This window comes from Triticum aestivum, chromosome 4A (genome assembly GCF_018294505.1).
Source record: "Triticum aestivum cultivar Chinese Spring chromosome 4A, IWGSC CS RefSeq v2.1, whole genome shotgun sequence".
Lineage (NCBI taxonomy): Eukaryota > Viridiplantae > Streptophyta > Magnoliopsida > Poales > Poaceae > Triticum > Triticum aestivum.
In genome coordinates this window covers 434594719-434621673 of record NC_057803.1, presented here as the reverse complement: position 1 = coordinate 434621673, position 26955 = coordinate 434594719, and the positions used below count along the sequence as shown (strand labels likewise).

The following is a 26955-nucleotide window of genomic DNA, read 5'->3' as shown; positions in this document are numbered from 1 at the left end:
CGATAACTAGCACTTTCAATTGGTACCAGAGCAAGGTACTCCCTTGTTCTGTGTGATTCAGTTTAACCACCTGGAGTTTTAGCTATTTCGACTGCAGGGATAATCAAAGTCTCCACTGCGTGCCCCGTCTTCGATGGAACTGAATATCCCTACTAGAAGAATAAGATGCGCGTGCATCTTGAAGCCATTGATGTCGACCTCTGGTATGTCGTCAAGAATGGTGTTCCCAAGACTGGTGAAGGTGTCACCCATGCTAATGTCAAGAAGTTCGTTCAACTGGATTCTACTGCCAAGAACATCATCTGTGGTCATCTGGCCAAAGGACAGTATGGCTGTGTGAGTGCTCTGGAAACATCGAAGCTAGTCTGGGATTGGCTCTCCAAGGTCAACGAAGGCATCTCAACCCAGAGAGATCAAAGGCTCAGTGTCCTTCACAAGCTCTTCAACCGCTTCAAGAGAAACAACAATGAGAATATTCAGCTCACGTTTGATCGCCTCACTGACATCACAAATGAGCTTCAAGCTCTCGACGCTCCTGAGATCACTTGACAGCTCGTTTGACACCCTAGCCCTGATGATTCAAGAACGCCCTGACTTCAAGACACTCGATCCGTCTGACATACTTGAAAGGCTCAACACACATGAGTTTCATCTTTCTGAGAAAAGAGATACCGATGGTCCCAACTATGGCCGAACTCGCGCTTTGAAGGCAAAAATTGTTTCCTCATCTGAAGAAGAATCTGACTGCAGTTCTGATGATCCTGAAGATATAGGAAAGGATCTTGCTATGCTTGTGAAGAAGTTCCAGAAGTTCACTAGGAAGAAAGGCTTCAGAAAGTCTTCACGGTCCAGCTCAAGGAATGATGAAGCTTCTACTCATGACTACAAGAAGAGAACATGCCACAAGTGCAAGAAACCTAGTCACTACATCTCTGAGTGTCCGCAGTGGGACAATGAGAACAAGAAGAAGAAGAACAAGAAGAAGAAGAAGAAGAAGAAGAAGAAGAAGAAGAAGAAGAAGAAGAAGAAGAAGAAGAAGAAGAAGAAGAAGAAGAAGAAGAAGAAGAAGAAGAAGAAGAAGAAGAAGAAGAAGAAGAAGAAGAAGAAGAAGAAGAGCAAGGAATATGATTCTGATGACAAGAAGAAGAAGAAGAAATACTCAAGGTCTTCTTCCAAATCTTCCTCAAAGTCTTCATCACACAAGAAGAGCTCATCTGGCAAGGCTCGTGCGTTTGTTGGGAAGGAAATGGATTCAGAGGAGGAGTCTGCTTCTGAGGATGCGGAGGTGGAGGTGGAGTCTGAGGAGGAGTCCGACTCTGGCGTCGCAAGTCTGGCTACAACCTACGTTGCCAAGTCCATCTTCAACACTGAAGACAATGGCTTCATCACCTACGCTGATGACAAGGACGACTCCGCTCCCACCTATTGCTTCATGGCACGTGGTGCCAAGGTAAACTCGCGCAATGCTCACTATCAAACATCCAGTGAAGATGACTCTGATTGTGATTCCAAACCCAGCTACAAAACACTTGCTAAAATTGCAACTGAACAACAGAAAGCTATGGAACATATTCCAAAACTTTTAGAAAAAAGTGATGACCTGTTGGACACGGAAATGACTCGATCTTAGTCCTTAATTGAAGACATAAAAAATCTTCATGTTAAGTATGAGGAACTTGAAAGTCGTCATGAAACGCTCTCAACAACTCATGAAAAGCTTTCCTATGATTATCTTCAAAGGAAGCAAGAACTTTAGAAATTGAGAGAAATTCATGAAGATCTTCAAAAGGAAAACGAGTCACTTCACGCTCAACAGATCAGTCCCGCTCAGGAACGATTTGAACCACCATGTCTAAAATGCCTTGAGCGTGATAACGCTACTTCTGTTGCTGAATGTTCTACTGCTGCTACTGTTGCAATTTCTTCAACTGTTGATGTGGTAACTAACCCCTCTGCTGAGGATGCCATCTATTGCCGATGAGAATGCTAGGTTGAAGACATTGCTTGAAATAGGGATGTACAAAAGTCTCAAAGGGCAGTAGACACTATGTGATGTTCTCAAAAGGCAGATTCTGAACCGAAACCCTAGGAAAGAGGGTGTTGGGTTCGAAAGGAAAATGGATGCTGATGGCTCTTACTGGAAGCTTGAGCAGTACCCCAAAACCACATGGGTTGCTGCAAAGGAACCTTTAGTGGATCCATCCACCCTATCTGGCTTCACTTGTGCTAACCCTATTATCATTGATGAATCCTTTGATGCAAACTATAAACTGTTTAATAAACAGAATGGTGAAGTGTTTGCCAGGTATATTGGTACTAACTGCAGGAATGGGCCACCTATGAAGAAAGTCTGGGTGCCTAAAAGGTGTCTGGAGAATCTTCCTATGAATGTCGTCATGACACCACAAGGGAAGAAGACAAACCCCAGATCACAGGCTTCATATGGTCCGAAGGCTTCATACAGACAGAGGACTCACCAGAGTCGCACTAACACGAATGTTTTGCAGGGAAACCATACTCAGGCCTATAAATATGAGTGTGTTTCATCAAACAGCCATGTTCATAAGACCAAGAACTACTCTACTTATTCTTATGAGTATTATTCACCTCCTGCAAGACTATTTGCTAGGGCTCCAAAGCCAAAATTATCAGATGCTGCACTTAGACTCATTGCTTCGAAGCCACCCCTGAAGATGTGGGTGGCTAAGAAAACTTAACTCTCTTTGCAGGGAAAGGTCTCCAGCCGGAAATCAAAGGCGTCTAAATCTATTGTTGGGGACCTTAAACATCTTGTGGGGCGCAAGATAAAATGCCCAAATGGTCTTATTATGTATTTCGTTCCTGATTATCTTGTTATTCATCCTATCAGTCCTAACCTCGATCTAAGCTTTCATAATCACCTTGCTCGTCAAATGTTTATGCTTCACAATGCTCTTCGTGAAGCCTATCCCCCTAACTACACTTTAGGGTATGACACCAGCTGCTTCAGAATGGATTATTGATAGTGGATGCACTAACCACATGACTGGCAAACGAAGTCTTCTGATGGACTCAACCTTACGTCCATCTGACAAGAGTCACATCACATTTGCTGATACTGGTAAAAGCAAGGTATTGGGTCTAGGTAGAGTTTCAATCTCAAAGGATCAACACATGGATAAAGTGATGCTTGTTGAATCCCTTGGTTTCAACTTAATGTCTGTTTCAATGCTTTGTGACTTGAACATGATTGTGATATTTGGAAAATATCGATGCCTTGTTCTAATGGAATCTTACAAGTCTCTAGTCTTTGAAGGGTATCGCAAAGATGATTTGTACATGGTAGATTTCTCAATAGGACCACAGCTTGCCATATGTCTTCTTGCAAAAGCTTCAGAGTGCTGGCTCTAGCATCGGAGGCTAGGACATGCTGGCATGAGGAACCTGCATACACTCGCAAAGAAGAAGCACATCGTAGGCATTGAGGGTGTCAAGTTCAAGAAGGATCACTTATGCGGTGCCTGCGAAGCTAGAAAGATGACGAGGGCCAAGCATCCCTCAAAGACAATCATGACAACAACTCAACCCTTCGAACTACTACACATGGACCTTTTCGTCCCTACTCACTACTCTACTCTAACTACTACTGCTAGTCTCTATGGCTTCATCATTGTTGATGATGATTCAAGATATACATGGGTACACATAATCCTCTACAAGACTGAAGTGCAGGATGTCTTCAGACGCTCCGCCAATCGAGCCATGAACAACTATGGCGTCAAGATCAAGCACATCAGAAGTGACAATGGCACAGAGTTCAAGAACACCGGCCTCGACACTTATCTTGACACCTTGGGTATCACTCATGAGTTCTCAGCTCCATACACGCCGCAGCAGAATGGCATCGTGGAACACAAGAACAGAACACTCATTGAGATGGCAAGGACGATGCTTGATGAATACAAGACTCCAAGAAAGTTCTGGCCCGAAGCCATTGATACTGCATGCCATGTCATCAACCGTGTTTATCTACACAAGCTTCTGAAGAAGACACCCTATGAACTCCTTACTGGTAAGAAGCCAAATGTTAGTTACTTCAGAGTATTTGGTGCTAGGTGCTGGATCAAGGATCCACATCACACTTAAAAATTTGCACCGAAAGCACATGAAGGTTTTATGCTTGGTTACTGTAAGTGCATCTAGTGCCACCCCTAGTTGGTTTTGGAGTATTGACGACAAACCTAGTTGAGGGACTAATGTGTTTGTGAGAATTGCAGGATAACACAGGTAGAAGTCCCTCATTGATTCGGTTTTCCTACCAGAGATGACACCTAAAAATGTAAGAAGACATTGAAGTCAAAGGTGGTATGTGAAGACATTCACATTGAAGACTATGACAAGAGAAGACATCGCATGAAGACTATGGAGCGCGAAGACTTAGTTCTTTCGTCGTTCTTTTTCTTCTTTGTTGAGTCATAGAAACCACCGTACTATTAAGTGGGGTCCAAGTGAACCAGTCAGAATGACTGAAGTGATGCTTAACCAAAATCCTATGTCTTCGAGTGAAGAATATGAGAGCAAATCTTGACCAGAGTTGGATAAGTCAGCTTTGCTTGTAGCCCAAGTAAAGTCGCCGTGTGTGTTTGAAATCTGACTGTTGGAACACGTGTCAGTTCCTTAGTGACCAAGGGTCATTTTGGACAAATTAGGTCGGGTTGCCTAGTGGCTATAAATAGCCCACCCCCTACAACCATAAACGGTTGGTTGCTCAGAGTTAGTGCACGGCTTTTGTCGTTTGAGAGCAACCCACCTCGAAGCCTTTGAGAGAGAATTCCTTGCGAGGATAAAGCCCTAAACACCCAGAGCTAAAGAGTGATAGGCATCACTTAAGTCTTCCTGTCTGTGTGATCTGAAGACTTATTACACTTGAGGACTGTGAATCCTCCAGCCGGTTAGGCGTCGTGTTCTGAGCATCCAAGAGTCATTGTGGATCGCCGGTGAACGAAGTCTGTGAAGGTTTGGAAGTCTACCTTGAAGACTTACCAGAGTGATTGGGCGAGGACTGGGTGTCCTTAGCTCAAGGGGAATAAGGTGAAGAGGAGGTCTTCTGAGTTGAATCTCAGCCTCCCTAACCAGACGTACAGTTGTCACAGCAACTGGAACTGGTCCAACAAATCATTGTCTTCAATGAGCCACTGGTTCAATCCTTCCCTTCCCTTTACTTACTGTTGGTCCTTGTGAAGTCATTGTGTGATTGCTTTATCTTTTGTCTTCACTGAGTGACTGCTTGTTCTGATTGGCTTCACAATATCTTCCTACCTGATCTTTACTGCCTAGCTGCTATTAGTCATTGTGCTTTCACTCCATTGAATACTTGACTATGGTTTGCCTAGTGTAGTCTACCTTCCGCTGCATGGTAATAGGTTTATTTCTATCGTTTGTCTTCGAAACTTCCATGTTTTGAAGACTTTCATAAAAATCGCCTATTCACCCCCCCCCCCGTCTAGTCGATCACTAGCACTTTCAATTGGTATCAGAGCAAGGTACTCCCTTGTTCTATGTGATTTGGTTTAACCACCTAGAGTTTTAGCTATGTCGACTGCAGGGATAATCAAAGTCTCCGCTGCGTGCCCAGTCTTCGATGGAACTGAATATCCCTACTGGAAGAATAAGATGCGCATGCATCTTGAAGCCATTAATGTCGACCTATGGTATGTCGTCAAGAATGGCGTTCCCAAGGCTGGTGAAGGTGTCACTGCTGCTGATGTCAAGAAGTTCATTCAATTGGACTCCACTACTAAGAACATTATCTGTGGTCATCTGACCAAAGGACAGTATGGCTGTGTGAGTGCTTTGGAAACATCTAAGCTAGTCTGGGACTGGCTCTCCAAGGTCAACGAAGGCGTCTCAACCCAGAGAGATCAGAGAATCAGTGTCCTTTGCAACCTCTTCAACCGCTTCAAGAGAAATGACGATGAGAATGTCCAGCTCACGTTTGATCGACTCACTGACGTCACAAATGAGCTTCAAGCCCTCGGCGCTACTGAGATCACCAAGCATGAAGTCGTCAAGACACTCCTGAGATCACTTGACAGCTCGTTTGACACCCTAGCCCTGATGATTCAAGAACGTCCTGACTTCAAGACACTCGATCCGTCTGACATACTTGAGAGGCTCAACACACATGAGTTTCAGCTTTCTGAGAAAAGAGATATCTACGGCCCCAACTATGGGCGAACTCGTGCCTTGAAGGCAAAAGTTGTCTCCTCATCTGAAGAAGAATCTGACAGCAGTTCTGATGATCCTGAAGACATTGGAAAGGAGCTTGCTATGCTTGTGAAGATGTTCCGAAAATTCACCAAGAAGAAAGGCTTCAGAAAGTCCTCAAGATCAAGCTCAAGGAATGATGAAGCTTCTTCTCATGACTACAAGAAGAGAACATGCCACAAGTGCAAGAAACCTGTCCACTACATCTCTGAGTGTCCGCAGTGGGACAATGAGAACAAGAAGAAAAAGAAGAGCAAGGAGTATGATTCTGACGACAAGAAGAAGAAGAAATACTCAAAGTCTTCTTCCAAGTCTTCCCCAAAGTCTTCATCACACAAGAAGAGCTCATCTAGCAAGGCTCGTGCGTTTGTTGGCAAGGAAATGGATTCGGAGGAGGAGTCCGCTTCTGAGGAGGCGGAGGTGGAGTCTGCGGAGGAGTCCGATTCTGGTGTGGCAAGTCTGGCTACAGCCTACGTTGCCAAGTCCATCTTCAACACTGAAGACAATGCCACCAACGCCGATGCTAATGACAAGGACGACTCCACTCCCACCTACTGCTTCATGGCACACGGTGCCAAGGTAAACTCACGCGCCACTCACTATCAAACATCAAGTGAAGATGACTCTGAATGTGGTTCCAAACCCAGCTACAAAACACTTGCTAAAATTGCAACTGAACAACAGAAAGCTATGGAACATATTCAAAAACTATTAGACAAAAGCGATGACCTGTTGGATGCTGAAATGACTCGATCTCAGTCCTTAATTGAAGACATAAAAAATCATCATGTTAAGTATGAGGAACTTGAAAGTCGTCATGAAACGCTCTCAACATCTCATGAAAAGCTTTCCTATGATTATCTTCAAAGGAAGCAAGACCTCGAAAAATTGAGAGCGGCTCATGAAGACTTCAAAAGGAAAACGAGTCACTTTGCGCCAAACAGATCAGTTCCGCTCAGGAAGGATTTGAACCACCATGTCTTAAATGCATTGAGCGTGATAACGCTACTTCTATTGCTGAATGTTCTACTGCTGCTACTGTTGCAATATCTTCAACTGTTGATGTGGTAACTAACCCCTTTGCTGAGGATGCCACTGCTATTGCCGATGAGAATGCTAGGTTGAAGACATTGCTTGAAATAGGGATGTTCAAAAGTCTCAAAGGGCATCAGACACTGTGTGATGTCCTCAAAAGGAAGATCCTGAACCGAAACCTGGTTGAGGAACTAATGTGTTTGTGAGAATTGCAGGATAACACAGGTAGTAGTCCCTCATTGATTCAGTTTACCTACTGGAGATGATCCCTAAAAATGTGTGAAGACATTGAAGACAATGGTGGTATGTCAAGATATTCGCACTGAAGACTATGAAATGAGAAGACATCGCATGAAGACTATGGATTTCGTAGTTTCATCTTCTTCTTTGTTGATTCATAGGAACCACCGTACTGTTAAGTGGGGTCCCAGTGAATATAGTCAGAATGACTAAAGTGATGCTCAACCAAATCATAAGTCTTCGAGCCAAGACGATGAGAGCAAATCTTATCCAGAGCTGGATAAGTCAGCTTTACTTGTAGCCCAAGTCAAGCTGCCGCGTGTGTTTGAAAACTGACCGTTGGAACACCATAAATTAGGTCGGGTTGCCTAGTGGCGATAAATAGCCCACCCCCTACACCATAAATTGGTGGCTGCTCAGAGTTAGTGCACGACTTTTGTCGTTTGAGAGCAACCCACCTCTGAAGCCTTTGAGAGAGAAATCCTTGCGAGGACAAAGCCCTAAACACCCAGAGCCAAAGAGTGTTAGGCATCACTGAAGTCTTCCTGTCTGTGTGATCTGAAGACTTGTTACACTTGAGGACTGTGAATCCTCCAGTCGGTTAGGCGTCGCGTTCTGAGTATCCAAGAGTCATTGTGGACCGCCGGTGAACGAAGTCTGTGAAGGTCTGAAAGTCTACCTTGAAGACTTACCTGAGTGATTGGGCGAGGACTGTGTGTCCTTAGCTCAAGGGGAATAAGGTGAAGACACGGTCTTCTGAGTTAAATTTCAGCCTCTCTAACCAGACGTACAGTTGTCAAAGCAACTGGAACTGGTCCAACAAATCCTTGTCTTCACCAAGCAACTGGTTCTATCATTTCCTTCTCTTTATCTATAGTTGGTCCTTGTGAAGTCATTACCTGCTTGCATTATTAGTTTGTCTTCATTGTGTGACTGTTTGTTCTGATTGGCTTCATACTATCTTCCATCCTGATCCATACTGCCTAGCTGCTATTAGTCTTCGTGCTTTCACTTCATTATATACTTGACTATGGCTTGCTTAGTGTAGTCTACCTTCCACTGCATGTTAATAGGTTCATTTCTATCGTTTGTCTTCGAAACTTCCATGTTTTGAAGACTTTCATAAAAATCGCCTATTCACCCCCTCTAGTCGATAACTAGCACTTTCAGGACCGTATATGAACCCCTAGAACAAAGTTAGGGATGATATTTCGGGTATTTTGAACTACAGGGACTAAAATGACCACCGATGCAAGTTTGATGACCTACAATGCATTTTTCTCCATCTAATATACTAGTGAATCAATTCCTTGCAAGGCCCTGAGTCTGTATATGCTCCAGCTGACCAACTTTTTACATCCATTCAGATTTGTAAACATAAAACTATACAATTTCATGTTACAAATTTAGGACCCTGTATGGCACGAACATATAACAACTCTGAATGTTTTTGATGGCAAATTTAGTGACATGAAGATGACAACTTTCTTTTCGGATGACCGTTTGTTTAGGTTTTCCTTTTCTTTTTGGATGACAACTTTAGTTGTAAAAAAGTCAGGATAGAAGTGTTCGTGGCACACGTGTGGTACTTATCATTTGGGTAAATCTAATACCTGTACGCATATTATTGCGGTGAAAGTTTGACTGTATGCATCCTAATACAAGTCCAAAAACAATCAGACATACTCCCTCCGGCCCTTTTTAGTTTGCATATAAATTTTATGCAAAGTAAAGTATCTCTATTTTAACCAAACTTATAGAAAAAAGTGTCAATATTTACAATATCAAACCAATATTATTAGATTCATTTATGAAATGTAGTTTCATAGTATATATATTTTATATTGTAGATGTTGATATTTTTTAATATAATATTGGTCAAATTTTATAAAGTTTGACTTGAGACAAATCTAATACGCGAAGTAAAAAGGGCCCGAAGGAATACATGATGCATCTTTGATGAAATTCCGAAGCTGTCTCTAAGTTTGAAACAACGCCGAGAGAAGAGCACACGGAGAAAAAGAAGAGACGTCTAAAAACTTGCAGGGAGAGGCTAAATTTCGTGTTTTGACCCTTTTCTGAAACCTATTCGAGATTTGGCTCTAGTTTAAATTTTTTTTCGAGATCTGACCCTTTTGCTACCGCCAGGGACCATGACGGTAGGGTATAACAGCCTACCGCAAAGGTCTCTGATGGTAGGGTTGCATGCCCTACCGCCAAAACCTCCTAAGTATTGAACACAGTGCGTGCTCGTGCCTACCGCCAAGCACCTTAACGGTAGGATTGTACAGGCTACCGCCAGCCCGGTTGACGGTAGCGATGTTTCCTACCGCCAAAATCCCCGGCGGTAGGCTGTTAGACCCTACCGTCATGGGCTCTGGCGGTAGCAAAAGGGTCAGATCTCGAACTTTTTTCAAACTAAGGTCAAATTTCAAATAGATTTTAAAAAAGGGTCAAAACATGAAAATTTGCCGCAGGGAGAAAGAAAGCAGCGTTGTCGCTAGTTTGTGCTGAACAACCGGAATGTATGAGCACGTTGCCGGCGAAGAAATCCACTTCCGCCACCGAGCCGGGGTTCCTCCGCCGGGCAGCATCGGAGAGGCTGGGCTATGGGAGCGAAGGGAAGCCCGTGGCCACGACAGTGGGCTTGGGCCTCCAATTTCGTCGACAGGCCGAGAAGCGAAACCGCGAAAAATCCGTTTCCTTTCTCTTCGCCCTCTCTTTCTTTGGTCGCGGCCAGGAGCCCAGGACCGAAACACGAAGCCGCCCGCCATTTTCCTAGCCGCCAAACTGGCTAGGCAGTCCTCCCGCGCCTGCTTCAACCGAGCAGCGCCGCGCCTCGCCGCCGCCACCTGCCCCTCCCGTCGCCTCTCCGCCACCGCGCAACCATGCCCTGTCGACCCATCTCTGCCTCACCCCTTCAGCCTCCTCGCCGACCACCCGCACCCCGCGGTAGCCCAGTTCCCGAGCACTGGCTTCTCTCACCTCGCCGACACCCCGCGCCTCGCACGCGCCATCCACGCGACCGTCCTCCGCCGCGCGCTACCGCTCAGCGCCTTCCACAGCAACACCCTACTCGCCTTCTACTTTCATCACCGCTCACCAGATGCCGCGCTCCACCTGTTCGACGCAATGCCGGACCGCACTCCGTCCTCCTGGTACACCGCCATCTCCGGCTGCGTCCGCTGTGGCCACGAATCCACTGCGTTCGACCTGTTGCGTCGCATGCGTGAACGTGCAGTTCCGCTCAGTGGCTTCGCTCTCGCCAGTCTCGTCACCGCGTGCGAGCGCCGGGACAAGGAGGAGGGCCGCACGTGTGGAGCCGCCATACACGCGCTGACCCACAAAGCCGGACTCATGGTGAACGTGTACATCGGGACAGCGCTCCTTCACCTGTACGGCTCCCGGAAGCATGTGTTGGACGCACAGAAGTTGTTCCAGGAGATGCCTGAGCGGAATGTCGTGTCGTGGACGGCACTGATGGTGGCATTGTCATCAAATGGGTACTTGGAAGAGGCATTGAGAGCTTATTGCCGGATGAGAATGGAAGGTGTTGCGTGCAATGCAAATGCGTTTGCGACGGTGGTCAGCTTGTGTGGGTCACTCGAGAGTGAGATGGCTGGGCTTCAGGTATTTTCCCAGGTCTTAGTTTCTGGCCTACAAAGGCAGGTCTCCGTTGTAAATTCACTGATTACAATGCTTGGTAACATTGGGAGGGTGCAAGATGCCGAGAAGCTCTTTTATCGAATGGAGGAACGTGACACTATATCATGGAACGCTATGGTATCAATGTACTCACATGAAGGACACTGCAGTAAATGCTTTATGGTATTTTCGGATATGCGTCGTGGTGGATTGTTAAGGCATGATGCAACTACTATGTGCAGCCTGATATGCGCCTGTGCGTCGCCAGCTTATGTCAACATTGGAAGTGGAATTCATTCCCTGTGTCTCAGGGGTGGTCTGCACTCTTATATTCCCGTGATTAATGCCCTTGTTAATATGTATTCTGCTGCTGGGAAGTTGGTTGATGCTGAGTTTCTGTTCTGGAGCATGGGCAGAAGGGATCTAATATCATGGAACACTATGATTTCATCATATGTCCAAAGCGGTAATAACATGGATGCATTGAAGACACTAGGTCAGTTACTTCAGACTAATGAAGCTCCAGATCGCATGACATTTTCCAGCGCTTTAGGAGCATGTTCAAGTCCAGGAGCTTTGATGGATGGCAGAATGGTTCATGCCATGATATTGCAGTTAAGTCTTGACCGCAATCTACTGGTTGGTAATTCTCTCCTCACGATGTATGGTAAATGCAGTTCTATCCAAGATGTCGAGAGAGTATTTCAGTTGATGTCCACTCACGATGTTGTCAGTTGCAATGTACTTATTGGGAGCTATGCACCGCTTGAGGATTGTACCAAGGTAATGCAGGTATTTACTTGGATGAGAAGTGCGGGATTAAAGCCAAATTACATAACAATAGTGAATATCCAGGGTTCTTTCAAATCTTCAAATGATTTACACAATTATGGATTGCCCCTGCACGCATACACAATCCGTACTGGGTTCGTAGCTGATGACTACGTTAGTAACTCTCTGATCACAATGTATGCAAACTGTGGTGACTTAGATTCAAGCACTAAAGTCTTCCGCACAATCATCAAGAAAAGTGTCGTTTCCTGGAATGCTATGATCGCTGCGAATGTTCAACATGGCCATGGAGAGGAAGGTTTAAAGCTTTTCATGGATATGCGGCATGCTGGAAATACTCTTGATCATGTTTGTCTAGCTGAATGTTTGTCATCCAGTGCAAGCCTGGCATCACTAGAAGAAGGCATGCAACTACATGGTCTTGGTGTGAAGTGTGGGCTGGATAATGACAGTCATGTGGTTAATGCTGCAATGGATATGTACGGGAAATGTGGAAAAATGGATGAGATGTTGAAAATGCTTCCTGATCCTGCCGTTCGACCCCAACAATGCTGGAATACATTGATATCAGGTTATGCAAGATATGGATATTTCAAAGAAGCTGAGGACACATTTAAGCATATGGTGTCGATGGGGCGAAAGCCAGATCACGTAACATTTGTCACTCTTCTCTCAGCTTGTAGTCATGCTGGTCTAGTGGGCAAGGGTATTGATTACTATAACTCTATGTCTTCTGTATTTGGTGTTTCCCCTGGAATAAAGCATTGTGTTTGCATTGTGGATGTCCTTGGACGTTTAGGGCGATTTACAGAAGCAGAGAAGTTCATTGAAGACATGCCAGTCTTACCAAATGATCTAATTTGGCGTAGCCTGTTGTCCTCTAGTAGAACTCACAAAAATCTGGATATTGGGAGGAAAGCCGCCAAGAAACTCCTTGAGTTGGATCCTTTTGATGACTCAGCTTATGTTCTTTTGTCGAACTTATATGCGACAAGTGCAAGATGGTCCGATGTTGACAGACTAAGAAGTCACATGAAAAGCATCAATTTAAATAAAAGACCTGCTTGCAGTTGGCTTAAGCGGAAGAAAGAAGTAAGCACCTTTGGTATAGGTGACCGGAGTCATAATGACACAGAAAAGATCTACGCGAAGCTAGATGAAATCTTTCTGAAGCTCAGGGAGGTAGGTTATGTTGCTGATACCTCATTGGCACTGCATGATACAGATGAGGAACAAAAAGAGCAGAACCTTTGGAATCACAGCGAGAAGCTTGCATTGGCATATGGCCTTATCACTGTTCCGGAAGGATGTACAGTAAGGATATTCAAGAATCTCAGGGTCTGTGCGGATTGCCATTTGGTATTTAAGCTTGTCAGCATGGTTTTTGACAGGGAAATTGTCCTGAGAGATCCTTATAGGTTCCACCATTTCAAAGGCGGATCATGCTCCTGTTCAGATTTTTGGTGACATTAGTTGTGCACAAAGACAGTTGATTCGATGTGTAGGACTGTGGTAACTGTACAGAGAGAATTGGTCGCGTCGCCTGAGCAAAAGAAAAAGATTTTTCCAGTGTATATGTCTAGTATTGCTGATTAATGCTGTTGCTGTGGTACTGGCCTCTTCAATCATGGTTCTTGAAGCAATATAACAACGACATATGAATCGAAAGAAGCAAAGCTCTTGAGAAATTATCTATACTCCTATATAGTGTATGAATATCAGCCCATATGGACCGTTGGATCATTCTTATCCAACGGCTCACATTTAGTCTCTTTAGCCAGGTGACATCGTGGCCACAGCTGCACCATTGGATATGCTCATCAAACGGTCCAAATTGCTGGGATTCGTGGTGGGTCTACAACTGTGCTATTGCAGCGTGCCCTTCTCTGAACAGGCACCACGCAGGATTCTTCCATCTCTTTCTGGAAAGTTCTGGCATGCTCACCTAAACAATGGTACTACTAGCAATTGGAAGCAAATGAGAGACAGAGAGAGTAGTGCTACTGTACTAGAAACAAGCCAGCAAATAGATGGGGCGGTGCAGCCTATGCAAAAGGCGCATTTTTATTTTACAAAATTAGAGAACTTCAATTACAATAAAAGTGTGAATTTGATATGTGTCATAACTAAATATCTTTTACTTTCACTTATAGATTCGAGTTACAAATGTTGTAACACAGATCTCTTCACGTTTACCAGACATATATAATCATTTTCCACAAACAAACATATATAATCATTGATCTTTTTTTTGTGAACGAATATATAATCATTGATCTAATATATGATTTATCAGGATAAAGAAGATACTTGGTACTCTGTTGGTTGCTTAGTGTAGGACTTGAGAGAGATAGATAGAGAGAGAGAGAGAGGGAGGGAGGGAGAGAGAGAGAGAGAGAGGGAGAGAGAGAGAGAGAGAGAGAGAGAGAGAGAGAGAGAGAGAGAGAGAGAGAGAGAGAGAAAGGTACTCTGTTCGTTGCTTAGTGTAGGACCTGAGAGGGAGGGAGGGGGGGAGGGAGGGAGGGAGAGAGAGAAAGGGGGTATGAATGAATTATAACTAAATGTCTTTTACATTTACTCACAGATTGTTTTACAAATTTTGTGACATGATTTTCTCTTTGTTTCTGTCAACAATGTTTCAGTATAAAAATTGATCAAACTGTTTTCTAGTGATAAATAAGGGACGTATCTCTCTACAATACTTACTCTATAACTCATTAAATCGTACTATCAAGAAAAAGATTAGAGGGATTAATGTCAAAAACAAATAATGCACTGTTACAATTTTTTTATTTTATTTACAATAATTAATGATTTCCATGAATAGGTTCATCATAATTTTAATAACGATAGCTATGTTACACACACACACACACACATGTGTGTACACCCTTTTTTAGAAACTGTGTGAAATTAGCAAACTTATTATCATTCTATGTATATGTGTGTATTCATTTTAGTTAAAAAACAAGTTAATAAATAAAAAAATTGGCATACGTCCCTTCAAATATGAGTTTCACAACACATGCACGGCACGTGCCAGTTACTAGTATATTTGGAGCCAGCACAGGTTACTATTTATCACTTTGATGATTCGTGAAGAAACCACACCAGGAATCTGCCTGTGTTCTTTCCGGAACAAATTATCTGGAACCAGCCAGCAGTAGACGATTCATGACCTAACATTTTGTTAGAGCATCTTCAACAGGCGCCGGTCGTGCTGTGCGTAAAAAACACATATGCCGCACGTGCATCAGCTGGTTTGGCGCGGCGCGCTGCGCCTGTTCCAGCAGCCGCGCTAAAATGCAGCGCGCGCGCACCGTTCCAGCAGCGCGCGCGCTCATTCTAGGCTATTGAAAAATAGATAAATTACATAGATTTTAAAACGATACAAAGGTATTTTACGTCCGAAATATAGATTGCATAATAATTAAAAACGACAAACGATAAAAGACGAGATAGATTCTATTAAAAAAAAACTACTCTAAGGGCGTGTTCTGAAGTCCTCCACGCTCCACACTCGGCAAACTTCTCGCGAGAAGTTAGGCCGAACACTCTTAGCTTCGTGGAGCCAGTTTCTGGAAGCTGTACCGAGCCGTAGTGCGATTTGGTGGAGTAAAAGAAGCTGGGATTTCGCAGCTTCGCGGAATCCTCAGAAACGCGGAGTTCGTCAAATTACGCGTGATGCCACCGCCAAGTGAGTTCTGGTAACGGTTCGTGCGATCCCGATTCTTATGTCGCCCGCCGTCCTCTCGATCGTTGGATCAGGCAACGTGAACGCATCCTGACGCTCACCTCCAAACTGGGCCAAGTCCAGTCTCTCTCCTCCTCTCCCGAGTAGGCCTAAGGCCTCTTTTCCTCTTGAGTTAGATGGGCTTTTGACCGTCCAAGCAGTCTGCCAGCCCGCCTAGCGTGGAGAGGAGCTGGAAGCACATACAGAACTGCTAGCTTCTCGCTACAGGTGGAGTTTGGAGCGCGGCTGAGAAGCTGTGGAGTTGAGCGACGCGGAGGACTTCCGAACATGCTCTTAGGTATCATCATTATCATCATCCTCCTCGGCGGTGTCGTTCGAGGTATCCAGCCAGATGTCCAACCACCGATCATCGTTCGGCGTGAAGAACGACTGCCCATCTGCTTCAACGAGATTGGACTGCACGTTCGCCAACGCCTTGCGTCGACGCCTGTCCAACCACGCCTCGCGGCGCTTTCGCGTATCCTCCTCGCGACACCTTGCCCAGTAGGCCTACTCGTAGGCGACGTCCTTCGGGTGGCGGTGGCGCCACTCCGCCATGACCCGCTCGTCCTTCTGGGCGACGAGGAGGCGGCGCTGCCGCTCGGCGTGCTCCGCACAGTCTTGTGCTGTGTTCAGACGCGGCGGCGGGGCACGGTCGAGCGCTTGCTGGGCGTGTAGACATCCTGGAAGTTCATCTGGCCGCACGGCCGGCCTAGGCGCCACGCCGCCGCGTCGTACGCGCAGCCGGCCTCGCGCGCCGTCCCGTACATGCCGAGGCCGAGCCGGAGATCGCCGGAGCGTATCTCCGCGTAGTAGCCGCTGTTGGGGCGCAGGCGGACGCCGCGGTAGCGGGACGCTCCTCGGCGGCGCGGCGGTGGCTGGGCGCTGGGGCGGCGGAGGCGCGTCGGTGACGGGGCGCTGGAGCGGCGCGTGGCAGAGAGAGAGGGGAAAAGGAGAAGAGAAGGCGTGGACAGACGCGTGGCGTGCGCCGCACTTTATAGACGCGCCGAAAGCGGCGCGCAAAAAATAGCGCGCGAGCTGGCGCCTTTTCGTGCGCGCGGTTTTCCCGCCGCCGCCGGAGCGCGGCAAAACGTCCCGCGCGCGCTAAAGGCTGCGTTTACCGTGCGCGCCACGTGTTTCGCGCGGCCGTTGGAGATGCTCTTAGTGCATACACTGAACAATGAACATGAACGCCGCGTCATGTCAGTTACAGTTCCTCCTTTGGTCCTTAGTGTTGAAAGTATGGGCCCTTGATTTAATTATATGTACTATCGTCCTTTGTAGTAGACCGCAGTTGGTTTCATGTGCACAATCAAGTAGTACTAGCTAGTGATTAAACACGACATTTAAGACATTAATGTCCACATGGCCTGTAACGGCAACTTCCCAATCGATTGATTGAGTTTCCTGCAAAAAATTTATATTGCATTGAATTTAGCTTTGTAGAATATGTACTAATTTGGATCATGAAAAATGAATTGTCTTGTCATGTGCATAACCACAGTGGGGGCAAAAGTGTGCCATGGTCCGTCCTGCCCAAAAGCAAAAAAATAAATTACATATGCTCAGTCCACTCACTAACCCGTGAGCAGCATGCATGAGATACTTTTCTCTCGTCATCTCGCCTGAATGCAGGAGAAAGCAGCTGTTGTTCCAAGCCTGAATGAGCAGTCCAGTTTATGGACACAGAGAACTTCACTTATTATTTTGTAGAGTGATATTTCATTAAAAATCGCTATATGATGGTAACATATTATGTTACACTATTTCTCTCTCTGCTCTTTAATTTGTCATAGGAGTAGATGACGGGCGGTGCATTGATTTTATTTGTCAGAAATTGGTCATGGGAGTATATGATGGTACTACAGAGCATATTAGCTCCCCTTTTATTTGTCAGAAATTGGTTTTATTTTATCCAAGTCACAGATTCACTTTCACCTGGACCAGTGCCGCTCAGCAGGTCCTTGAGGCCTCCATTGCGCGCGCAATCCGATCTTATGCCAAAAGAACTTGTTCGGGGTCCAGGTTCGGATCAAAAGAAGGCAGGGAAAAAATCGAGAGTGGTGCCTTCTGTTGTCAGGCGTGCGGACAACAGCTATAGGTAACAGTAGATGACTGGCCGGTGCATTGATTCTGGCCGGCCGGCCGGCAGATGAAGCATGATCGCCGCCTCCCGCCTTGATTGGACCTGATCAGACGCACTCACGCGCCGCACAAAAAAGACCCCTCGTCCTCCGTGATTAACTGCGCGCAGTAGTGTGAGTTGAGAGCAAGTATAATACTCCCTCCTTTTCGGTTTATAGGGCTTATCTCAAAATTTTAGTTTTTCCATTTTATAAGGCTTAATTTGGTTGTTTCTTATCACATGTTCAGATTCTAAGGTGCATTAAATCATTGCATGCAAGTATTAAGAGAAAATTGATCAATGCATGTAATTTATGCATGCATGCATTGCAATTAATGCATTGGTAAATATACTTTTTTGAGAAAAACAAGAGCATTAATTGGATGCTTTTGCAAACTACAAAAAATATTTCACCACTCACCATCTACCTTGGTTGGTGAGATTTTTGAATTGAGCCTTATAAACCGGAAAGGAGGGAGTAGCGCATAGTCAGCTGGCTACAAGCCGTTCCACCTCAGATAAGGGAAGAGAATACAGGAGAGAGAAGGGAGCGGGCGCTCCGTGAGTCGCCGGCTGCAACGCAAGGCTCGAGACAAAGAAACTGCATGCAAGGGCTTAAAGCTAGCACGGTTTCCTCCTCTCCAATCAATTGCATTTTTCTCTCTGCCATGCATGTAGACATTAATTACTATACGAGAGTTCTTTCTTGGTGGCTACAAGTGACCTGGCATTCGTATAGAGCCCGTTGCCGGCTCTTCTATTAACCATGCTCTGAGGGCAGCGGTGGCACGAGTACAGTATGCCTTTTCGCGTTCTCCGCCTTGAATGGCTAACCGCCGCCTGTTGCTTCCACGGGCAGCAACCTACTCATCAGACTAGTCACAGTGGCGAGTAACTTAGGGTAGTAACATGCATATGTTATTAGTCTATATTACTACCTTCACAGTGGGTAGTAACATATGTGTTGCTCATGCATCACTTTATTTATTACTCTCTTCGTTTCAAATTACTCATCGTAGAAATGAATGTATCTAGAACTAAAATACATCTAGATACATCCATACTTGCGACAAGTAATTCGGAACAGAGGGAGTATGTTGTAGACTTATCTTTTCTTGATATGTGTGATATTACAGTAACTAGCTATGTTACCACATGCCTCTCTTTCTTCATTAATTACATGCCACATCATCTATTTTACCTAAATAAATGTGATGTTACCATCTATGTTACTTCCATTGTGGGTAGTCTCAGTCGCCAGCCGGCATGGTCTCGATTCCTCTAATTAATACAACCGTGTCCCAATCATCTTCCGTTCTCCTAGTACGAATGCATCAAATATATCTCCTATTCATAATAGTGTGTCACGCCCAAGTCTGAACATCCCCTGCTTCGGCATGCCAGTTGATTCTACAAAGATAACGGTTCACTGAAGATCGGCAGCTATCATCCCTTGACTGATCATCCAACGGCTGAGGTGGCGCCAGAAGCGCTATTCATTGTCCGACAAGATCATGTGCTCTGCTTTTCTTCTTTTTCACTTTCTAGCAACTGTAATGGCTATATAAACCAGCTCTCTTTCTCATTTGGGGCATGTAAAAGATTATTGGGTGTAAACCCTAGCTGCCGGTGGTGTGCTAAACTACCTTTCCCCTTCGTGCAACTGAAACCCTAGCTCAACTTTCGCCTTAATTTGATCCAGTTCTTGCTTAAAACCTGTTGATTGGGACTCTGATCCTGACAATTGGTATCGAGAGCCAGTCTTTCCTTGGCTAGGGCGGCGATTGGAGCAGCGCAAGGTTGGTTTTGGCCGTTAAATCCCTTTGCGCGATCTGGTGTGGGCGGCGGTGATAGCAGGCGGCGGCCGGAGTGGCAACTGTTCAACGACAGACAGGCAGTCCGTCTGGTTGCTTAAGAACAATTCTTAAGTGGTAAAATTCCAGATCCGGTGATCTGACCGTGTTCATGTGGAGGCGGGCGCTGGCGGCGGTGTAAGACGATGACGGCATCTTAATCCCTCCCTCCCAACCCTCGATGGTGCAGATTGACAACCTCAACAACATGCCGGAGGTTGTGGATTCAGGGACTACGGCCGACCTGCAGTTGGAGTCCTTGGAGCTGGACATCAAGACCCTGCGGCAAGATAGAGAGGAAGATCGCAAAGAGTTCGAGCAATTCCAGGAAGTTGTGAACAGAAATTTCGCCACTATGCAAAAGAATTTTGACAAGATACAAGCAAATTTCAGACGCTTACTGTTGGACCCTGAGCCAGAGCAGGTAGAGGAAGCGAAAGAAGGACAGGGGAGTGTGCAAATGAAAGAGAACCAACTGCAATCCCAATAGTGGCTCCTGGTAGACCAAAGCAGTTACTGGTTCCTACTCCTCCCTCAGTGGCAATGCCGAACAAGGGGGCTCCTTTGCCAGATGGTACTGCCACTCTTAGAGACCATACAGGCAAAGAACTGAATATGGATGGTACTCCTAAAGTACCTTACATGCATCCAAACTATGGGGGCCAGAGCAAGGAAAAGGAAAATGCACAAGCAGTATAGAGAAATGTTGTGCAGTTGGATGAAATACATGAAGAAGAAGGGGCTGATAATTATTACAGAAGAAGAAATGCATTGACTGTTAAGCCAGCTAAACTGAACATTTCTGAATTTGAAGGACAAGATCCTAAGTATTGGATTCAGAACTTGGAACAGTATTTTGCTGTTGCCAGAACTCCCATGAAACATAGAACAGAACTGGCCATCTCCTATCTTAAAGGGCCTACAATTCAGTGGTGGAGAGGTACTGGATATGCACCTTCTAATGTGCCATGGCATAAATTCTGCTCTTACCTGTCTGATAGGTTTTCTGTGGAATCAGTATGTGATATTGTCAGTAACTTTCATGCTGCACATCAAACAACAACAATGACTGCCTATGTGGAGCAATTTGAGCAACTTCTCAATGTCATGAGGAGAGAAAATCCTGCTATACCTGATGACTACTATGTTTCTAGCTTTGTGTCAGATCTCAATCCTTACATCAAGAGCTTGGTGGAGTGTTTTAAACCAAAGGATCTCCAAACTGCTGTGTGGTATGCTAGAAGAATGGAAATATCTCAGCCCTCCACTCAAACCTTACCAAATAAGCAGTATGTTCCTCAACCTAGGAGGCAAATGATATTTGAACAGTCCAAACCACTGGTTCCTAATACAACGCCTAATAGAAATGTGGTCATCCAGCAAGCTAAGCAGAATAAAGTGTGTTATAAATGTAGAGAACCATGGGTGCCTGGTCATAGGCAGGTGTGCAAAATGAGCCAAAGAGCACAAATCCAAGCTCTGCAAGCTCAAGAGGATGAAACTCCTGAAACTATTTTTGTGGCAGATTATGATGATATTGAACTAGACACTACTGAATAGTTAACTAATGAAACTGTGTTGAAAGTATCAATGCATGCTGCAATGGGAATCGGAGCAGCTAAAAATACTTTCATATTGATAGTAAAACTGGGTAGTACTATGGCTACAACACTGGTAGATAGTGGTAGTACCACTACTTTCATCTCTCCTGAAATGGCTAGCAAGTTGGCTGTTACTCCAAGTCCTACACCAAGAACTAAAGTGGTGGTTGCAAGTGAAGGCATTCTCTGGAGTGAATTTCAAGCAAAGAATTGCCACTATGAAATACAACGCCATGCCATTACTGACAATTTCAGAGTGTTGAAATTAAAAGGTTATGACATAATCTTAGGGGTGGATTGGTTGAGGAAATATAGCCCCATCCAGATGGATTTTATCAAAATGGAAATGAAGATATATGCTACTTCAGGGCAATTTATTACTTTTGTGGATGAAACGGTACCTCTCACTCCTGTTACTGGAGCTGCTGACAACACTGAAAAAATAGTGGAGCAAGTTGTTTGTGGATTTTTCTTATTCACTACTTGTGGCCCTAAAATTGTAGCAGCTGCTCAAGAAATCCCTGCTGAACTACAACCACTTCTAGACAAATATGAAAAGCTATTTCAAGAACCTACTGAGCTTCCACCAAGCAGGCCATGTGATCATAGAATTCTTTTAGTGGATGGAGCAAAGGTGGTGAACCAAAGACACTACAGAATTCCTCAACACCAAAAAGAAATTCTAGAGAAAATCATTTTGGAGTTGCTCAAAATGGAATTATTAGGCTGAGCACTAGTCCTTTCTCCTCTCCTGTACTCTTGGTCAAGAAGAAAAATGGGTCATGGAGGCTCTGTACTGACAACAGAAAGTTGAATGCTATTACCATAAAAAACAAATACCCTATACCTGTCATTGAAGTTCTATTGGACCAGCTTAAAGGAGCAAAGATATTTTCAAAGATTGACCTTAGAAATGGCTATCACCAGATCAGAATGGCTGAGGAGGATATCCCTAAAACTGCATTTGCCACTCACATGGGATTGTTTGAATACCTAGTAATGTCTTTTGGACTTACTAATGGACCTCCTACATTCCAGGCTTTGATGAATTTTCTGTTTGGCCTCCTTAAATTTGTGGTGGTCTTCTTTGATGACATTTTGGTCTTCGGTTTCTCCATGGAGGAGCACTTGGATCACTCAAGCAGGTGTTTGATATTGTGCAAGCAAACAAGTTGTATGCTAAGCTGGAAAAATGTTCTTTTGGTCAGAAGGAAATTGAGTATTTGGGTCATGTCATTAACTCTAAGGGAGTTTCTACCGACCCTCCTAAGCTTGAAGCTATTAAAGCATGGCCTGCTCCCACTACTGTCACAGAGTTGAGAAGCTTTCTTGGACTCAGTGGATATTACAGAAGATTCATACAAGGGTATGGAATAATTTGCAGGCCCCTCTTTGACTGTTTAAAGAAAGATGCTTTTGCTTGGACACAGGACCAACAACAAGCATTTGAAACACTAAAGCAAAAACTCACTCATACCCCTGTATTGGCCCTGCCTGATTTCACTAAACCCTTTATTTTGGAAGCTGATGCTTGTGGCTGTGGCTTGGGAGCCGTGTTAATGCTAGAGGGCAGACCACTTTCTTACTTCAGCAAGAGTATTGGCCCTAAGGCTGCTGCATTAAGCACCTATGACAAAGAGGCTCTAGTTATGATTGAGGCTGTGAAAAAGTGGAGACATTATCTCTCTGCCACTTCCTTGATTACCAGAATAGATCAAGAAAGTTTAAAGTACATTCAAGAGCAGAAAATTACTGAGGGAATTCAACACAAGTTGTTGTTAAAATTACTAGGATACACCTTTACAATTGAGTACAAAAAGGGCAATGAAAATAGGGCAGCTGATGCATTGTCCAGAGTGAAACATGCAATATCTGTACTTATTACAACTGTCGCCTCCCCTACTTGGGTCAAAGAAGTGATCAACAACCATCATCAAGATGAAAAAATCAAGGAACTTATTGCTGAATGCTCTGTGGATAAGACCAGTAGCAATGCTTATTTCCTTTAAAAATGGCATATTGAGATTTCACAACAAGATTGTGGTGGGAAAAAACACTAATCTAAGACAAGAAATCTTGTCAACATCTCACAATTCTGAGCAGGGGGGCCACTCTAGAGAAAGAGCCACTTATCACAGAGTGAAATTAGTATTCCATTGGCAGGGCATGAAACAAGATTTGATCACATTTGTGAAAAATTGTCTAGTATGCCAACTAAACAAAGCTGAACATACCCTGGTCTGTTAGAGACACTTCGTGTGCCAGATTTTGCATGGGCTCATATCAGCATGGATTTTGTGGAACGATTGCCTACATCAGAGAACAAGAACCTGATTTTGGTGGTAGTTGACAGGTTCACTAAATATGCTCATTTCATTGCCATGAAACACCCCATAACAGTGCAGTCTGTAGCAAGAGTCTTCTTTGACAATGTGTTTAGATTGCACAAAATGCTACTAGTAATTGTGACAGACAGAGATAGAATTTTCACCAGGAATCTCTGGCAAAAGTTGTTCAAAACGCTGAAAATCAAATTGCACATGAGCACTAGTTACCACCCACAATCGGATGGTCAAACTGAACGAGTAAATCAGTGTTTGGAAAATTATTTGAGATGCATGTGCTTCCAGCAACCAAGAAAATGGGCATGGATGGCTAGCTCTAGCTGAGTGGTGGTATAACACTTCATTCCATACATCTTTGCAAATGACTCCTTTTCAAGCTCTTTATGGATTTCCTCCTCCTATGATAGCCGAATCAGCTCTGCCAGATACTATTTGTGACGATACTGGAGATTTGTTGCAAAACAGGGAATTGGCTGTGGAAGTGATAAAGCAAAACCTCTTAAAAGCACAAGCTAGAATGAAATTCTTTGCCGACAGAAAAAGGAAGGAAAGAGAATTTGTGATTGGAGACATGGTTTATCTGAAAATACAACCTCACAGACATACATCTCTCAGCTTACACAGGCACATCAAACTCCATTCCAAGTTTTATGGACCATTCAGAATTATGGATAAAATTGGGAATCATGCCTACAAATTGCTTCTGCCCGAAGACTGCCAGTTGCATGACACCTTCCATGTCAGCCAGCTCAAGAAGCATATTGTCTCAAAGGTGGTGCCCTCTGTAACACCCCGGTAGTTAAGCTACAGTAAGCACACTCTAATGGTGCCATGTCATCACAATTAACTTTTTAAAACTTCACTTTGGTCCAAACCGATTCCAAATTCAAATTTAAAAATAAAATCAAAATACTTTTCCGTCATATGGTAAAACAAAAATGTTTGCTGGGTTGCAAAAATGCACTAACTAATTGTCATGAAGGAACCAATATTGTTTGAAATGTTAATTTGCTCCTAACCCATTTAAAACAGTGCCCAAAACAACCCCATTAATCTATTTTCATTTATATAAAATTTAAATGAAATTATATTGTCTCAAAACCTTTTTATGGCAGTGCTAAAAATTGCAAGTATTTATGTGGCACAACTCCTTGTTTTACAAATGACTTATTTTGACTAAATATTTTGCAAAATAAAAAGAATTAAATAAATAAATGAAAGAAGAGAAGTCAGATGGAGAGAGGGAGCCCGACAGCTGGACCAGTTGGCCGGCCGACCTAATGGCCTATATGGCCCCTCCCCCGTGATCTAGCCGATCCCCCTGGCCCCTCTCATCGATCCAATTCCCCCCACCACCGCCATCCACTCCCTCCCTCATTTTCCCCATCAGACCAACCCTCGCCTCCACCTCGCTTGTTCCAGCAATGCATGAGCCCGAGCACTCCTTCCATCGATCCTCCTCACTCCCGTTGCTTCGTCCGAGCTGCCAGGAGAGCGTCCTCGCGCACCCCTTCCATCGACAGCGATCCATGCTACCCCAGCAGCTCCTGCCGCCGTGCTTCTCATATGCCGCGCCCAAGCGCCTTGCATGGCCGCCGCTCCTGTCGCCAACACCGTCGGCCGCCCCACTTCCGCTCCACCGTACCGCCCCTCCGGACCTCCCCGACACTCCCTGTGAGCAACCACATCCATTCCCCTCCCCCTCTCTTCCTCGTTGTCGTAGGGCCGCCGCCCAAGTACTGGCCGTAGCTGTGGTCATCGGGCGCCCCGTCGTGCCCTGCCTATGTCTCGTGCCCGTGCGGTCACCTCCCCGCCCTTGCCGGCGTTGCCGGATGCGCGCCGCCGCTCCTGCTGCTACCTCTTGCGTTGCTGCTGCCCCGCGCCGGCCACTCACTATGCCCGCAACTGCTCCTTTTGCTGCTGCTGCTAGCTCCTGCATCGCTCGCTGTCGCTGCTACCTGTAGCTACCGCCGCTGTCTCCACTTCTGCTGGCTGCCCTGCCTCGCACCGACGCCGCCCGCCGCCGGCGCCGCCCGCTGCCTTGGCCGCACCGTGCTCCCCCTCTACGCGCTGTGCACTGGCCACCGACGCCCGCGTGCTTTCGTGCGTGCCCAAGCACGACCATGGCTTCTGCCGGCCTGAGCCACTTCTACCTGGGCCTAATCCCCCATTAGCTAGGATTAGTTTGGTTTAGTTTAGGGGCTAGTTTAGTCTATGACAAGTGCCCCCACCTCAACTTATCCCTCTAAAAGAAAAAGGTTAAGAATGTCCCAATGACAGGTGGACCCCCTGGTAAATTTGACTAGTCAAAGTCCACAGTTGACTGCTGACTGGGCAGTCAACTAGGACCCACTGTCAGCCTCTAACACACTGCTGGGTTCATTGGACCAGGTGCATCTAGTATTTTAGGTGTATTTTCGAATTAATACTAAATCCAGGAATTTTCAGAAAGTGATTGAAACTTTGTAAATTATATAAAATAATTTGTAACTCGGATGAAAATACTTTGTACATGAAAGTTGCTCAGAACAACGAGATGAATCCGAGTACGTAGCCCGTTCGTCTGACACACATCCTTAGCATAGTGAACACACAACTTTCCCCCTCCGGTTCATCTGTCCGAAAACGCGAAACACCGGGGATACTTTCCCGGATGTTTCCCCCCTTCGCTGGTATCACCTCCTACCGCGTTAGGACACACCTGACACCGTTACTTGTCATGTCATGCATCGATATACATCTGCTTGCATTGTATTCATTATTTTTCCCCTCTTCTCTCTGGTAGACTACGAGACTGACGCCTCTGCTAGTGCCCCGATCGACTACTGTGTTGACGACCCCTCCTTGCCAGAGCAACCAGGCAAGCCCCCCTGATCAACCCGATATCGCCTATTCTTCTCTCTAATGCTTGCATTAGAGTAGTGTAGCATGTTACTATTTTCGGTTAATCCTATTCTGTTGCATAGCCTGTCATTGTTGTTACAGTTGTTGATACCTTACCTGCAATCCTAAATGCTTAGTATAGGATGCTAGTTATCATCAGTGGCCCTACATTCTTGTCCGTCTGCCATGCTATACTATTGGGCCGTGACCACTCGGGAGGTGATCACGAGTATATACTTATATACATGATATGTGATACATGTGGTGACTAAAGTCGGGTCGGCTCGTATAGTACCCGCGAGTGATTCCGGTGTGGGGGCTGAAAGGACAGGTGGTTCCATCCCGGTAGTGGTGGGTCTGGGTTCCCGACGGCCCCCGACTGTTACTTTGTGGTGGAGCGACAGGGCAGGTTGAGACCACCTAGGAGAGAGGTGGGGTCTGGCCCTGGTCAGCGTCA

At 45.2% G+C, this 26955-nt stretch overlaps 1 protein-coding gene across 1 annotated transcript; it reads left to right on the top strand.

The window, feature by feature from the left end:
• Nucleotides 1-10262: 10262 nt before the first annotated feature.
• Nucleotides 10263-14087, top strand: LOC123086231 (pentatricopeptide repeat-containing protein At3g24000, mitochondrial). The gene has a single exon (XM_044507942.1). It carries the CDS (start codon nucleotides 10654-10656, stop codon nucleotides 13423-13425), a length of 2772 nt encoding a protein of 923 aa, XP_044363877.1. The 5' UTR covers nucleotides 10263-10653; the 3' UTR covers nucleotides 13426-14087.
• Nucleotides 14088-26955: the final 12868 nt, after the last annotated feature.